The sequence below is a fragment of the Camellia sinensis genome, chromosome 5, assembly GCF_055761805.1.
Source record: "Camellia sinensis isolate YWXY chromosome 5, ASM5576180v1, whole genome shotgun sequence".
Lineage (NCBI taxonomy): Eukaryota > Viridiplantae > Streptophyta > Magnoliopsida > Ericales > Theaceae > Camellia > Camellia sinensis.
Window position 1 is genome coordinate 121262260 of NC_138965.1, and position 17338 is coordinate 121279597.

At 42.5% G+C, this 17338-nt stretch overlaps 1 protein-coding gene across 10 annotated transcripts in view; it reads right to left on the reverse strand.

The window, feature by feature from the left end:
* The window catches only part of LOC114317811 (uncharacterized), a 48455-nt gene extending 31117 nt beyond the window's left edge, over positions 1-17338 (reverse strand). For 2 of the 10 annotated variants that reach the window (XR_014330088.1, XR_014330087.1), the window contains exons 1-3: positions 16957-17331; positions 16741-16822; positions 15108-15145 (exon numbers count right to left, since the gene is read on the reverse strand). Coding sequence is in view for 3 of the 10 variants with exons in the window: in XM_082869701.1 (XP_082725827.1) it covers positions 8127-8704; positions 8779-8841 (641 nt within the window). In the remaining 7 variants the exon portion in view is untranslated. Of the gene's footprint in view, positions 1-8126; positions 8705-8778; positions 9445-15107; positions 15173-16740; positions 16823-16956 lie in introns of those variants that run through there. The other 8 variants (XM_082869701.1, XM_082869700.1, XR_014330089.1 and 5 more) reach the window with 7 other exon arrangements.

A 17338-nucleotide genomic window follows, 5' to 3' on the forward strand; every position in this document is an offset into this window, starting at 1 on the left:
GTGGAGTAGCAGAAACGGTCCCTTGTATCCAGTTAACTTGTTTTCTGTCGATGTCCCGGACATAAACATGCCCATCCTTATTCTTGGTGACAGTGGGTTCTATAGTTCCAGTAGAAGAGGGGGGTACAAGAACAACTGGTTCTACCATAGGAGGCACAGGACTCACTTCTACCATAGGAGACACAGGACTCACTTCACACCAAGGCTCCCCCGGAAATGAGGACGGTGACACCGGAGAGGACAAGAAATAGGACTGGGACTCAAAGAAAGTGACATCCATGGACACAAACCACTTACGAGAAGAAGGGTGGTAACATTTATACCCCTTTTGAGTAGGAGAATAACCAAGGAAAACACACCTGAGGGAGCGAGGGTCCAACTTACCATGAGAGGGAGAGTGATTATAGACAAAACAGACACAACCAAATATTTTGGGAGGAATAGAAAACAAGGACTGAGAACCGAGGAGGACGTGAAGCGGAGCCTGTTTGTCCAAGACCTAGGTAGGGAGACGATTAATAAGATGGGCAGCGGTGAGAACAGCGTCGCCCCAATAGGGTTGAGGCACGTTCATAAAAAAACACATGCACCGAGCCATGTCAAGAAGATGCCGATTCTTGCGTTCGGCCACCCCATTTTGTTGAGGGGTATTGGTGCAAGAGGTCTGATGGATAATGCCATGAGTAGAGAAATATTGTCCTAACCCAGAATCTATGTATTCCCCGCCATTATCAGAACGAAATATTTTGATAGTGGCCCCAAACTGAGTACAAATCATCTTATGAAAAGTGCGAAACACAGAGAAAACTTCACTCTTATCTTTCATGAGATACACCCAAGTAGCACGAGAAAAATCATCAATAAATGTAACAAACCAGCGATGACCTTTCACCGACAGAACACGAGAGGGACCCCAAACATCAGAATGTATTAATGAAAAAGGAACTAAGCTTTTATTCAAACTGGGAGCAAAAGAAGCTCTATGTTGTTTTCCAAGTTGACAAGACTCACAAAGAAAGTCAGACACATGATGATTTGCGAAACTAGAAGGAAATAAATGCTTAAGTAAATGAAATGAGGGATGCCCAAGACGCCGATGCCACAACCATACATCAGCGGGGGTAGTAGAAGACGTGGTGGAAGAATAAGCAAGTTTGTCCGGTTGATCTAGGAAGTAGAGACCATTTTCTGCACTACCACTGCCAATCGTCCTCCCCGTGACAAGGTCCTGAAAAAGACAATGATCAGGAAAAAACGTCACACAACAATTCAAATCCTGGGTAAGACGACTTAAGGATAACAGATTAACAGAAAACTTGGGAACATGGAGAACAGAAGATAGATGCATGATAGGAGTGACTTGGACTAAACCTTTTCCAGAAATGGAAAAAAACAGTTCCATCGGCAATCCTAACTTTGTCCTGACCTGAAGAGGGCTTATAGGCAGAGAAAAGATCAGAGGAGCCAGACATATGATCTGAGGCACCAGAATCAATAATCCAAGGCAAAGATGTATGACACAGGAAAGCACAAGGAACAGATGCTAAGTTACCTGAGCGGGCAAAGGACGAGGAAGCGGTACTGAGAGCAGTAGAAGATCGGCGGTCCAACAATTGGCGCAAAGCATCCTCCAGCTCAGTATCAGAAGCTTGGGTAACAGAAGTAGAATTAGAATCAAGGGTATCAACGGCACTAGACTGATGAGCCCGGGAATAGGAACCACGTCCTCGAGAGTGGCCTGACCGACCTCCTCGAGAACCTGACCGATCACCTCGACCCCCAGATGGAGTCCCATGAAGCTTCCAACATGTCTCACGAGTATGCCGCGGCTTCTTGCAATAATCACAGAATACAGACTCCTTAGCAGCAGACGGAGGAGGCAGGCTGAGGCCATCTCGAGGAGTAGACAGTAATGCGGAACGGTCAGTAGAGACAGGGGACATCATAGCTGACCGACGACTCTCCTCATTTTGTACATAGGCAAATGCCTCCTGTAGTGAAGGAAGGGTGTCCATACTCAGAACTCGACCCCTAACTGGATCATACTCCATATTTAGGCCGGCCAAAAATTTAAAGACCCGTTCCCGAGCAATGAACTTCTTGTACCCGACAGAATCAGTAGGGCAAACGGGCTTATAGTCTTCCAGGTGGTCAAGGCGTTTCCAGCCGTTGGTGAGGAAAGTGAAGTACTGAAGAACAGTCTGCTCCCCCTGAAGTGTGCTCTCAATAGAGCGACGCAACTCAAATGCCTGTGAAAAATTTCCTTTGCGGGAATAGGTAACAGCCACAGCCTCCCAAATGTCCTGGGCAGTCTCCATAGACAAGTAGCCCTCACCAAGTTCTGGAACCATCGAATGGATAAGCCAACTCATAATCAAAGAGTTGGTAATCTCCCATTGGTCATAACCTGAGTCAGTGGTACTAGGTGCCTGTATCCTGCCATCAACATACCCCATCTTTCCTCTGCTTTTCAAAAACAAAGTCAAACTTTGAGACCATGCTAGGTAGTTCTGACCATTAAATAGAGGTGGTGATTTTCAGACTAGGGTTGGGATTCTCAGTCATGGTAGTAGGTAGAATGAAGCTCTCACTCTTTGGTGTTTGAGACGAAGAGGACACACTAGTGGAATCTGTCATGGATACAATACTACCAAACCCGCAACAAACTAGTAGAAATCACAAACCCGGAAGGTGGTAGTGAGATAACAGGCACAATGACCACTATAAAGACATAACAAAAATTAAGAAATGATTTTTTTTTTTTTTTGAATATATATATATATATATATTATTTTATTTTATTTTATTTATTTATTTATTTTTTATTTTTTTTTTATTTTTTATTTTTTTTTTATTTTTTATTTTTTTTTAAGTTGATTTATTTATACATGTCTTTATATATAAATATATATATATATCCGCCTCTATTTATATATATATATATCAGGGTATATAGGTATATATATATATATATATTTATATACCACAGTGAGATCAAAGGCTGAGGACGACGAAGAAGACGAGCGACGAAATGGCTGGAGGAGGTCGCCGAGCTGCGGAGCTGACGGCTGAGTGACGATCGACAGAGGAGGTCGACGAGGAAGACGGCTGAGGAAGACGAGCTGAGGAGATGAGGAGATCGACTGAGGAAGACGGCTGAGGAGATCGACTGAGGAAGATCGACTGAGGAAGACGGCTGAGGAAGACGGCTGAGTGATGATCCACCCAGGTAAGCTTCGAACCCTAGAGTGTTGTTGGTGAAAAGGTCTACCAACGAGGGTGAGCCGAAACCCTATAGGTTCTGCTCTGATGCCATGAAGCTTGAATAACCAGCTTAGGGTATGATGAGATATCACCCCTTATTTATAAATGAAGATTAAGGTTTACAAACAAGACAATTACAAGATGATCCCTGAGGGCATAACAATGATTACAGACCCTAGTGCCTTTCGGCTAATATAAAATACTAAGTGACTTTCGGTGATTATAATATGCCAACACAGACATCATGTATTATGAGCTTTTCAAGAAGCTCGACCTCAGTGAGCAACACCTGACACCTGCCACCTCCCCTTTAGTTGGCTTTAACTCGCAAACAGAATGGCCGCTCGGCCGAATAACTCTGCCTGTCATAGCTAAGTCCAAGGTGGTCTCTGTTGACTTCTTGGTGGTAAACACCCCATCTCCCTACAATGCCATCCTCGGCCGACCTTGGATTCACTAGATGGAGGCAGTCCCTTCCACCTATCACCAACTCGTTCGCTTTCCAAGCAAGTATGGAGTAAAGGAGATTCGTGGAGACCAAGTGGCAGCCAAACACTGCTTCATTGCCGCCATGAAAACCAAACAAGTCTGCGGCCAAGTACAGATGGTGGAAGTGCCTGACCAGCCAGTTTTGGAAGACGTCGGCGAAGTGCCGACCGAGAAGATGGTAGAGGACCTAGAGACGGTCTTGGTAGAAGAAGGAAACCCAGATAAGTTCTTCCTGCTTGGCACTTCCCTCACTGTTGAAGAGAAAGAGCAATTACTGGCTCTGCTCCGTAAAAACATCGAAGTGTTCGCCTGGTCGGCCTATGACACTCCTGGGTTGGACCCCAACTATGCCTGTCATCGACTCAACGTCCAATTAGGAGCGCGACCGGTTATTCAGAAGAGTAGACGATCACCCGCGCAACACACCGATGCAGTGATCGAAGACGTGGACAAACTTTTGGCTGCCGGAGTCATTCGAGAAGTGCTGTACCCAAAGTGGCTATCCAACACCGTCGTGGTGAAAAAGAAGAATGGCAAATGGAGAGTCTGCGTTGATTTCACTAGCCTTAACAAAGCTTGCCCCAAGGATAGCTTCCCCCTCCCACGAATAGATCAACTTGTTGACGCAACGGCTGGACATGAGCGCATGAGCTTTCTAGACGCCTATAGTGGCTACCACCAGATCCCTATGTTCGGTCCTGACTAGGAGAAAACGGCTTTCATCAGCCCTAGAGGCATTTACTGCTACAAAGTGATGCCCTTCGGCTTGAAAAACGCTGGTGCGACCTACCAGCGAATGGTCACCAAAATGTTCAAAGACCAGCTTGGTAAAACCATGGAAGCATACATTGATGACATGGTCGTCAAAAGCAAGTTGGCCGCGCACCATCTAAGGGACCTTGAGCAAGTGTTCGGAATTCTGAAGACTCACAAGCTTCGATTGAATGCCTCAAAATGTGCCTTTGGAGTAGGATCAGGGAAGTTCTTGGGGTATATGGTGACTAGGCGGGGTATTGAAGCCAACCCCGACCAAATCAAAGCCCTCTAAGACCTTGAAGCACCTACAAAGGCTAAAGAACTCCAGAAACTTGCTGGTATGGCTGCAGCACTTAACCGTTTCATCAGCCGGTCCTCTGATCGGATGAAGCCCTTCTTCCAACTTCTAAGGAAGAAAACCAGTTTTAAGTGGGGAAGTCAGTGCTCCGAAGCGCTAGAAGATTTGAAGAAGTATTTGTCCTCTCCTCCCCTTCTATCAACACCTGTCGCCAACGAAGAGCTTTTCCTTTACTTAGCTGTTTCTGATCATGCCGTTAGTGCAATGCTAGTCAGAGAGGATGGAAAGGAGCAAAAACCAGTGTATTATGTTAGCAAGACACTCCTAGATGCCGAAACTAGATACTTGCCATTGGAGAAATTGGCATATGCACTATTAATTGCCTCTAAGAAGCTTGTTCACTACTTTCAAGGACATACCATCAACGTCCTCACTGAATTCCCCCTCAAGTCGGTGTTCAGTCGAGCAGATTTCTCAGGCCGAACAGCAAAGTGGGCGGTGGAGCTTGGAGAGTTTGATATCAAGTTCCAACCTCGAACAGCAATCAAAGCTCAAGTTCTGGCAGACTTTGTTGCAGAATTCACCCCGGGACCGGCTGTCCCCTCCGAAGGGGGCTCTGCTTTGGTCACTATGACTGCCCAGTCTAAAGGGCAATCTCCAGCCGAAGCATGGAAACTTTTTGTTGGAGACGTATGAAAGCTGTTTGTGGATGGCTCTTCTAACCAAAAAGGCTCTGGGGCAGGAGTTGTCCTTATTTCTCCTAAAGGATTCATGTGGGAGCAAGCCATTCGGTTGGGCTGGAAAGCTTCTAATAATGAAGCAGAGTATGAAGCTCTACTAGCCGGCTTGCAAAGTGCCGAACACTTCAACGCGGAGGAGCTACTCGTCTTTAGTGACTCCCAATTAGTGGTCAACCAACTCTCTGGAGTTTACGAGGCTCGCGATGAACGGATGGCCACTTATGCAGAACAGGCCAAAAATTTGATCAGAAAGTTCCAAGCCATCAGAGTCGAGAAGATTGGCCGAGAGGGAAATGGTCATGCTGATGCTTTAGCTTGCCTAGGTTCCTCGGTCGACTCCAGAGACGCCCGCAAAATATGGGTTGAATATGTACCCCAACCAAGTATTCGACTAGTCGAAATGGTCCTCTGCACAGATTTGGGCCCAAGTTGGATGGACCCACTTCTGGCCTTCTTGAAGAATGGCACCCTTCCTGAGGACAAAAAAGAAGCGCACAAGACAAGGCATAGAGCTGCTCGATTTTGGGTCTCCCCATCTGGTAAGCTTTACAAGAAGTCCTACATGGGCCCTTATCTGCTCTGTGTTCATCCAAGTCTGGTGGAAGATGTGCTCTATGAGATCCATGATGGAATCTGTGGGAGCCACACTAGTGGTCGATCCTTGGCACACCGAGCCCTAACACACGGGTATTGGTGGCCACGCATGCAAAAGGAGGCCCAACAGTATGTCCACAAGTGCGACAAGTGCCAAAAGTTTGCTCCTCTCATTCACCAGCCAGCCAAAGCTCTAACCCCCCTCACCAGTCCTTGGCCATTCGCTCAGTGGGGCTTAGACATTGTTGGACCATTAGCTAGGGGAACTGGGAATAAAAGGTTTTTCATCGCTGCAACTGACTACTTCACCAAGTGGGTGGAGGTGGAGGCCTTATGCAAGATCAAAGAAGCAGACACTAAGAGGTTTGTTTGGCGCAATGTTGTGACTCGATTTGGCATTCCCAGAGTCCTTCTCTCTGACAATGGTACACAATTTGATGGCAAGATCTTCAAAAGATTTTGCGCTGACTTGAAGATAGAGTTCCGAAACTCCACTCCGGCTTACCCACAGGGCAATGGCCAAGCTGAAGCGTCCAATAAGACAATCATTGATGGGATAAAAAAGCGTCTTGAAAAAGCCAAGGGCAAATGGGTAGAGGAGATACCGAATGTCCTCTGGGCCTACCGAACTACTCCTCATCGGTCAACCGGTGAGACACCTTACTCTCTTACCTATGGGATAGAAGCAGTCATCCCTCTAGAGGTTGGCCTTCCTACCATCCGTTCTGAGATCTTTGAGCCAGCAGACAATGATGAAGCCATCGCCCAAGCTCTGGACATGGCCGAAGAACGTATGGAAGCTGCCCTTATTCGGTTGGCGGCCTACCAGCAGCAACTCACTAAGAGCTTCAACAAGAATGTGCGTCCAAGGCAATTCCTACCAGGTGACTTGGTACTCAGGAAGGTAATGGATCACAAGAAAGTTCCTGGGGAAGGGAAACTCGGTGCTAACTGGGAGGGGCCCTACAAGGTTACTTCAGCACTTGGCAATGGCGCATACTATCTGGCTGACTTATCAGGGAAGGCAATCCCTAGACCATGGAACGTCGCCAACCTAAAGAAGTACTTCCAGTGATATGATTCTTAGGATAAAGTACTTACAGTAATGTATTTCTCAGAACATGCCTTGATATAATCAAAAGTTACGAGTATCAATGAATGAAAATTTGTTTTATAGTTTGTCCTTATTCACTTGTGTTGTACATTTATGCTCGGTGGAGCAAATTGGCCACGGGTCTTAACTCAAGCCAATCCCGGATGCTCAACCCTTTGGTTGGAGCGGGGTGCCAAGTGGTATAACTTGGTGGAATTTGTGCCAAGTATCGTTACTTAAAGCACGGTCCAAATTCACAATTCGCGCTCGAAGACGGGCAGAATTACACTCTACGAAGGGTTAAATCACGCCAAAACTTGACCAAGTTAGGTGGCGGCCGACCAACATGATAAAAAACTTTCACAATTTTTTCTCTACGAAGGCATAAAGCATGGTCTGACCGAACAGACAACCTTCCGAGCCACATAGCTCATGCTCGGCTGGGGGCATCAACAAACTCACTCAATTTTTTCTAAGGCACGAAGCCTGATCAGACCGAACAGACAGCCTGCTAGGCCACAGAGCCTCTGCTCGGCCGGGGGCAAACATGACATATAAGCAAAAATTGAAGATAAGCAGTTCAACACTTGCGAAAATAAAAGAACGAGTGCATTGAAGTGAAACTTCAATTACAAAAAAGAGTTCGGCCTTACAAAAGAAGAGGTCCACCCGACCGAACTCCAAGATAAATAAAAAAGTACAAGTTGCAAATTCAACACTTGGCGAATTTAGAAGGTACTTCATTACAAAAGGGAGCTCGGTTTGTATCATAGCTTATCCAACCGAGCGCTAAAGCAAAACTTGAAGATACTTCATTAACTTCCAAGTTTCATTACAAAAGAACTACTAAAGTAGAAGTAAAAGCAAAACCCGAGGCAACCTAATAACTTACTCCTCGCGTTGCTCCTCCTCGTAGTGTCCATCCTCGCGGTGCTCCTCTTCTGTAGGATTGACAGTCTGTCTAACCAAGGAAGAGCTCGGCAGGAAAGGAGAAAGGCCAGAAGGATCAACATCCGTAGCTCTACCTTGGCGAGGCCTTCTCATCCTAACCCTAGCAGCGGTCTTCGAAGGGACTGGGATGTCATCAATATCATAAAGAGGAGAAGCCTCTTCCACTTTAGCAGCACGCAGAGCCCCAGTCCAACCCTTAGTAAAGATCTTGTCCCTCAGCTTCAAAATCTCCTCTGAATAGGTCTTTTCGGCCTCGTCATAGCCCCTCTGTTCGGCCTCGCCCACCATCCTTTGATAATTAGCCTTTAAAGACTTCAAAGCAGCATCGGCATCTGCAGTCCTCCGCTCGGCCATGAACATCAGTGCTTCGGCCTTCTGCTTTGCATCTTCCATCTCCTTTATATCCTCTCCGGCCGCCTTCAAGGACATATCAGCATCAGCCAACATGTTGATCGTCTTAATCTTCTCTTGCTCCTCACGATGCCGCCTTTCATCCATGATGTGCATCCTCTGAATGCACTACACCAAACCAAAATGTCATATTCTCAACAACCAAATTTAAGTAAATGACAAAGACATAAAAGAAGACTTACTGCGGTTAACATCTGCACCGAACCCTTGATCAACACGTCGCTTGAAATGTTTTGCTCTGCCATATCCAAAGGTAACAGCAATGTCTTTTATAAGTCAAAGGCCAAGTCGCTTGAGTAGATTGTGCTGTCCGATGTAGTGATTGCTCGGCCGTTGTGCTCCAAGGGAGGCACCCATTCTTCAACTGAGCCCTGCTCATTAGAACCCCCAGCAACTTCTTTACCTTTAGATCTCTTCCTCTTTGAAACCCTATCAGCAGGAAGAGCAAGAGTAGCAACGGGAGGAGGAGGAATAACAACATGCTTTTTTCCACCCTTAGACCTCTCAATCGGTGGAGAAGAAACTCGTGTGTCGACCGTCGAAACAGCTAGAAGGTCCTCATCATCAGATCCAAAGACTAAGGCATCAAGATTGAGCTTTTGGCGACAAGCCATTTCGCTTGCTAAGTCTGGCGACGGAGAGTAGCCTCTACTGAGTGATCCAATTGATGAACAAACAACAGCGGAAGAGGAAGCTCCGGTAGTATGGCCAACTTGTTCTTCAGTTTCAATCTCAAGTGAGTCCCTCGCGAAGTTGTTTACTTTGGGTTTCCGTTGGATGACATGTCTGTAAGTTCGCACATAGTTAAGCAAATGTGAAGCCGATATCCCTCGGATGCTCTTTCTCTGGCCTCCTTTTTAGCTTCTTTGAACCTGCAAGTACAAACAATAACACTTTAAAAAAAAAAAAAATCACAGGCGATAAGCGAATGGATAAAAGGAAGCTACAATAAAGAATGACCTGGGTGGCCGTTCTCTCGTGGAACCCGCTTCGATCGGCCTACCTCCTCGGCCGCAAACTCCCAATTACCTCCGACTTGAAGGAAATCAGAGCAATGCTTGTCATTATCAGGAAGTTCAGTAACGAGTTGGAGGTCCAACGACCGAACTTTGACATAATAGGTTTTACCGCCTTTATTACGACACAAGGAGTAGCAATGAAGGATATCCCAAATACCCAAGTCCAAGTCTAAGAGGTCGTTTAACACCGAGACACCGTTTATCACTCTAAATGTGTTCATTGATATTTGCATTGGTGTAAGTTCAAAATAAGAAAAGAATCGACGCAACAAAGGGTTCAACGGAAACCTAACACCCCCCTCTACGATGGAGGCAATTGAGAAGGGCATTGTGGTGCTTGTACACGACCGATCCGCGTCAACCGCCGCCAATGTCAATGTGACATCATTGGGAATGTTATATCTTCGGCGGAACTCATCCATTCCTACCGGATTGGAGGTACAATGGCCGACCAAGCAACCGTGTGCTAAACGACTCTCAACGTTACACTTAACCAAAAAAGTAATGGTGAAGGTGGAAAGGAAATACATGGGTTCTACGACTTACAGTGCCAAAATCAAGGGGAACTTGATGGCGAGCCTCTCCGATGAAGCAGTCCCACTGTGGCAACCAAGAGAAAAATTATGAGTTGCAAAAAAAAAAAAAAAAAAGATTAAATAAAAAAAAAGAGCAAAAAAAAAAAGAAAAAAAAGGAAAAAAAAATTAAATAAAAAAAAAGAAATAAATAAATAAATAGATAAATAAATCACAGTGGAGGACTTACAAAACAGTGTCCACCGAAAATCAATAAGAAAAGCTTATTAAAGTAAGAGAGTTCAGAACTTACAAAATCGGAACCCAGTGAACAAAAGGCTGGACAAACAGGTTGTAAGGTAACAGAACGGCGAGGATAATTTTTTTTGCTGCAAACAACGAACGCCGACGGGTTGCCGAAAGATGAAGATCGAAGAAGGGAATACTGGGTTTGTCCCCAGACTCTGATATCTAATTCTCTAGAGTGAGAAAGTGAGGAGACCACGTCATTGATGCAAGCTCTCAATTTTCTAAGGAGGAGTTTGGAATTTATAGAAAAAGAGTTGGAGGTCAAGTTATCAGATTATTAAATTTCAAAATTGCTTACAGTTCCAAGAAAAAGAAAAATGTAAGAGCAAAACCAAAGTCAGACTCTTTTTCCGAAAATAGGTTCTGTTATTCCTGGAGTCAAAAAGTGAGGTAGGAAGGAAATGGGAAAAATGGGTCTGGAAATCCAAATTTCTAGAGGGAGAAAGTATTAAACAAAGTGGGTTTGCTTGTTTTCATTAACAAATTCTGAAATGGGCTTGCCTTTATGTCATGTTGACAGCCCCCAAACTAGTCAAATGTGGACACGTGATGGGTCGACAGTCGGAGTAAGGACGTTAGTCAGGGCCGAGCTTGAGGTCCGGTGGCAAGGCCAAGATCATGGACGACCAAGCTGCGATGCTCACGGACGGGTCGGCCGAAGCATTTTAGACCGAGCTAAAGGGCACTTGAAATAACGATAAGTGTGAAGTTAGCCCAGCTCCGAACTTTCCAGGTGAGCCGTGCAAGGAAGTTGAGTGTCCGAAGCCTCACTAGGCAACTCTGTCAAACCAGCAAGAAAACAAGTTCAGGAAGTAGTTCCCTAGTACGAAGAAGATAAGCAAACTAAGTCGTAGATGCGCCGACCAATCTAACGACAACGAAGACAACAGAACAAGAATGAATCGAGCACAAATTGGAGATCACCGAGCAGCGTGAAAGCTGGTGCGAACCAAGCTATGGAGTAACGACAACCAACCGAACTCATTCGTCGATGACAACGAATCAAGCTAGCGACCGAGCTGCGAATTTGGTGGGTTGTTCTTCTAAGGCCGACCAACGGCAAACCCATAGTCGAGCAACAATCCAGCCGGGCTGAAGTGTACGGGACTCATAAATTGGCCCAACGTTTTGATATGAACAATGGACCAAGCTCGTACCGCGCACGACCTCGGCTGACCGAACAAGCCATGGCAACTTCGAACTAGAAACGGAAGTTGCACTCTGTGATGATTAAATAACAAAAGCCACGGAAGAAATAATCTGCTGGATATGAAAAGGGATGACCACCGAACAAAAAGGTGACCGAGGAAGAAAAATACTCTGTGAAGAAAGTTGATAACCAAGCAGAGGAGATGAAAAATGAGCCGAACAATTGATTAGCCAATTATGTTCAGATAGGATGGAGCATGACCGACCATGCATTGAGCATCACTTTTTCATTTCTTAAATGGGACCGAGCAGACAAAATGTATTGTTGTCTATCCTGGTTGGAGACCGAGCAGACAAAGAAAGCTTCACTTTTTCATTGGAGCATGTTAGACAATTAGTGCAAGAGAGTGATCAGTACGTGGCCTACCAAGCATTTCCATAAGCAAACTTGCAAAATTTGATTTGGAGTATCAAGTTTGTAGGGCCCACATCTATTTCACCAAGTGCAAAACAATACCAAGTACCCAGCAAATAGTTTATGCATGTTATTACCATGCATGGCAATGGTATTGCTCGGTCCAGTTGTCCAACTTTAGGAATATATGTATATATATATATATCCCCCAAAAAAAATATATACATGTATTTTTTTTTTTTAAATAATAATAATAATAATAAAAGAAATAAAAAAAATTTCGTGTATATATATATTTAATAAAAAATAAAAAATTTGTGGGTATATATATATATATATATTTTTCAAGTCAAGCAGCGACGCTCAGCCGACTGAAGGAGCACCAAGCCAGACAATTACAAGGCTAGTGAAGACACATCTAGTTTGGGGGCACAACCGAGCTACGAAACATTGGGCAGACGCATACGTTAGACCGAACAATAATTTTTAATCCAGCTCATGGAGCTCAAATTAAGTTGTGATCACCCAAACTTCGAAGTTGGTGACAGAATTGGCTTCCGCTTCGCCAAACGTAAGCGCAAGCCAGGGGGCAAATGAAGTGGGTGAAAATTAATCAAGTCTTGGTGTTAGGCCCAATGCAATACTCACTCCAAGGTGGAGCTAGGTCGAACCTCAGACCTATGGCCAACACTTGCGCCGAAGCAAGACAATCATAGGAGTTCGGCCCAATGTACGAGCATCACTCAAAAGTGGGCCGGGCAACATGGTGGACCTTCCGGATGGATAGAACCACTCCGAAGTGGGTTAAGCAACATATTGGACCTCCTGGTTGGACAACCGTTCTAGAGCAGACCAACTTAGAGAGGCCAATTCACTAAAGATCTTTCTTGGGCCCGTAAGAGACAAACAACCCTGCTCCTCCCCCTCTGTATGAACAGAACGTGGAGACATGGAGGCGCAGAGGGACAAGGTGCATATATGACAGACTTGCATCCGAATGGCAGGCGGAGTGGTCGTCCTCCTCCAATGAGAGATGTCCGCTAATGAGACAAACAAAACAGACCTGCACCCGAGTGTCGGGCGGAGTGGTCGTCCTCCTCCAATAGGAGACGACCGCGAATAAGACACATTGGACAGATGGCGGAGAGAGAAGGACTTGAACGACAAACAACCTTCTCTTATAAAAGGTGAACACTATTCACTCTCTGAGGATCCGAAATCCACACACTTAACACATATACACTCTTTGTATTCTCTCCTCTCTCTTTTTCCTCTCCCTGAGTCCCTGACTTTACCATTGGAGGGGTTTCCGACCAAACCCCGATCAGGCAGCCTCACCGTTTGTTATTCTGTGCAGATCTTCAATTCCCAAAGCCTGCTGTTCATCCACGAAGTTCAACCCTTCTTCATAGTGCGGAAATCACCCCCGCACAATCCTCTACAAGATGACAACCTAGAGGATGGCATTGCAATAATAGATTTAATGACTTACAAAAAAAATTACTTTGTCACCCTAAGCAACTTTGGAATTAATTCATTGTCAGCCATCCTCCAGAGGTTGTCAGCTCCAAAGAACTTCAAGAATTCACATTTAAGATGCCTTGAAATTAGGTAACATATTAAGCACAAAAACTACAAAGCCAAGCTCTTGGACATCACATGGTGTTGGTTGCAAATTTAGAAAGAATCACATGTACGATGAAATATTCTCTTACATAAGTACAATTCTGCAAATGAAATCAATGTTCAAATTCTCAAAATGATAAAACCACTACATGTGCACTTATGTACACCCCACACCGACCCTACAACCATAGAGGCACAAAAGCAAACAAACTGGTTGACATCATCCTTTGAAGACTTTAACTTACAACAATTACAACCAAAAAAGGCCCCAAATCACATTATAAACATGACTAATACTAATCTAAATACCTTTTTGTTAAAAGTAAAGCAAACCATCCAAATGACTAACACTTCAAATAGTAAAATATACTAAAAAAATAATAAGAAGAATATGGGAGGAATATAGATATCTAACATTGTGGTATGGAATGAAGAAAAATAAAACAAGAGCTCAAAAACAAGCAGCAAATGCAAATCATCATTGTGTTCATTTGTGATGGTAATGTGGTGTGTGAGATGCTTATGGCAGTAGTGATAGTAATAACAGCACATACAGATGAGCCAAAAAAAGACCCCCTCATAAATCTAACTAGCACATCTCATAAGACACCCACCCGTCACTATCCAACATTAGTGATGTGGTCCTTGAATCTATGATTGATCACAAAATTTCCCCTCCATACACGATAGTTGATACCCTCCCCCTATTCCATTTAATAAAAAAGAAAAGAAAAAAAATTGAAGGCAAAAGTCAGGTAATCAAGGTTGTTAAAATCGGGATCCTAGGTTGGGAAGGATTTGTGGATTAGATCATAGAATCAAATCAAGCATCATAAAATTCTACTTTCAATGCAAAATAAAATGAAAAATTATCAATTACGATAATGTATGTTAACCAATTTTAAAATCCTTAAAAAAATAATAAATTTTATACAATGCATTTTTTATATTAACATAAATTAGAAGATATGTTTGGAAGAGTTTATAATAAAATTTCTCATACAGATATACACATATAAATACATATATAAGAAATAAATGATAAGAAAAAAATTGGTAAGATCGGGATCATAGTAGAATCTAGATTGTGGTATGATTCTACAAGATTTTATGACTAAGATCGTAGTCAGTTTAAAATCTTACTGAATTTAAGATCCTAGTGCGATCCAGATCATTTGACCCAACTAAAATCATAGAAACGTAAGATCCTATGATCCAGATCGGGATTTTGATAACCATGTCAGTAATTAGATCTGTGGCTAGATAGAAAAGGGCACTAGTCCATTATGACGACGATGACGACGATGACGACGATGATATAACAAAATCAACCAAAGCAACAAAGGGAATTGATTAAAAAAAGGAAAAAAAACAACACTTTCCAAAGCCAAAAAAAAAAAAAAAAAAAAAAAAAAAAAAAAGAAGGAAGAAAGAAAGAAGAAAATGGTCTAACAAAGATTTGCCAAAAATTCAAACTTACATCAGTATGGCACCAAGCTTGAGCGCAGGATGGCAGATCTAGAAGGATGAGAGAAGGATGAAACCCTAAAATGCATATATATAATACAGAGAATGATAGTTTTGGTATTTAAAAAAAAATAAGGGTAAATTACACTGACACCCATTAGATTCTTATGATATAATAACACTATCACCCCTTTTATTATTTGAAATTACACTAACACCCCTGTTTGTTAACATCATCCAATACCGTGATAAAAGTGATAACAATGAAATTACACTTACCTCTTCTCTAATTTATGAAATTATACTTTTTGTTCAATTAGATTATAAATTTTCAAAAAAAATCTTACAAAACAAGAGCTTTTTGTTCTTTCTTTCCTGTTATTTTCTTTTAGCTTTAAGCTAAGCTAGTTGAAGGCATGTGCTATCATTTTTCTTAATTAATCATGGAGAAATAGTTTTCTCGAAAAATTTCTTATGTGTGTATTGCGGTTTAAATAAACATTTATAATGAAATAGGTTTGAAATATTCCTAGGAGAATGAAAGAAAATTTGCTTATATGTGCATTTTGGGTTTAATAAGAAATTTATAATAAATTAGAAATAAAATATTCCTTAATAGCAGAACAAGCGTTTGGCATTTAGTAAATTTGTACGGATAGATTTAGCTAATGTTAGATTTTATCTATGAAGCATGGGTGCTCCAAAAATATTAGTGTACAAGTACTGGATACTTACACGGTACACGTACCGGTACAGTTGCATGCATACTAGGTATGCAAAATACTTGTCTGGTACCCGAAATACTTTGGGTACAGGACGGGTACAGCGTGGGTATGGCTCAGGTGCGAGACGTGTACGGCTTGCGTACTTTTATGGATACTTTAGGGCATAAATGTTTTTTTTTTTTTTTTTTTATGGATACTTTGGGTACTTCTATGTTTTTCTTTTTTATGGGTACTTTGGATACTTTCATGGATACTTTGATTTTTTGTTTTTGTTTGTGAAGTTTCAAAAAATATAACGTATTTTTAAAATTATCAAACATATGAAAAATACTAAAAATACTTAATTATTTTACATTTGATTATTTAATTATTATATATTATGTACTAGCATAAATTATAAAATAAAAAAATTATAAACATACCGGACCGTATGGCATACCTATAATGTACTCGCACCTGCGTTCGTTTCGTACCCGTACCTATGCTTCCTAGGATTTTGTTGTTGGGTCTATAAGGAGTGATGAGTTCTATCATGGTGGTCCTTCTATCCATGTATTTGAGGTTCTTATGTTCTCGAGGGGTAGTGGGGTCCAAGAATAAAATAGATATTTTTGGAAAAAAAATAAAAATAAATTCAGATTAACAATTTTCGTTAGTCAACAAACAGTTGTCTGACAGATGGGTGAAATTGATACTCAATTCCATATTTATTTCTCAAACCCATTGTTTCGGCCGCGTTTTGAAAACATGACCTGGAGCATGAATCCACAAAACAACATGAATTTCAAAATCAAGTGTTTGGTATTAAAAAAAAAAAAAAAAAAAAAATCCTGAATCCCAACAGTTAAATAGTATAAAACAATAACAGTAACCCTAATATGTAATCTGAACAAGTGTGATGTATTACAGAGTATAGATTACCGGATTTTTCTCAACTTGGGTTTCAAATCCAGAAAGCTCTGTTCTGCCATTTCTTCTGTTACTCTCTCTCTACTTTCTCCCTCTACGATGACAACACACAGTTCAATAAATCGGATGCAAGATTGATACACAATCTATACATGTATGTATGTAAAAATGAGTACATATCATATGTGAGTGTGTATAAATGAATTACAGAGAGAATTGAGTACCAACCGTCGCTGGAGACGATTTCTTGATCTGGTTTCATTAGCGCTTTTTCATTTGATTTGCAAAAAAAGTGATAGAAAGTGATATAGGCCAGACATTCTACAGCATGAATGCCTTAAGTAAAGGCTATGCTAAAAAAGCTGAGGTCTCCATTTATGCACCGAACTATATTGATTCACCTGCTGGTGGATCTCCCCAGGGCAGACCCAAAAACAGTGACCTAATCCTTCGAAACAAGCTGCAAAGGCAGCAGTAGGGAAGCAACCCTCAAGGGGGGCTGATGGGGACGATGGCCCTGCAAGGCTTTGAAATTTGTATGCAAATGTACTCACTGCATTTTATATTTGGTCTGCGAACTCTATAGAGTGGCCCCTGCCATCTAAAGCGA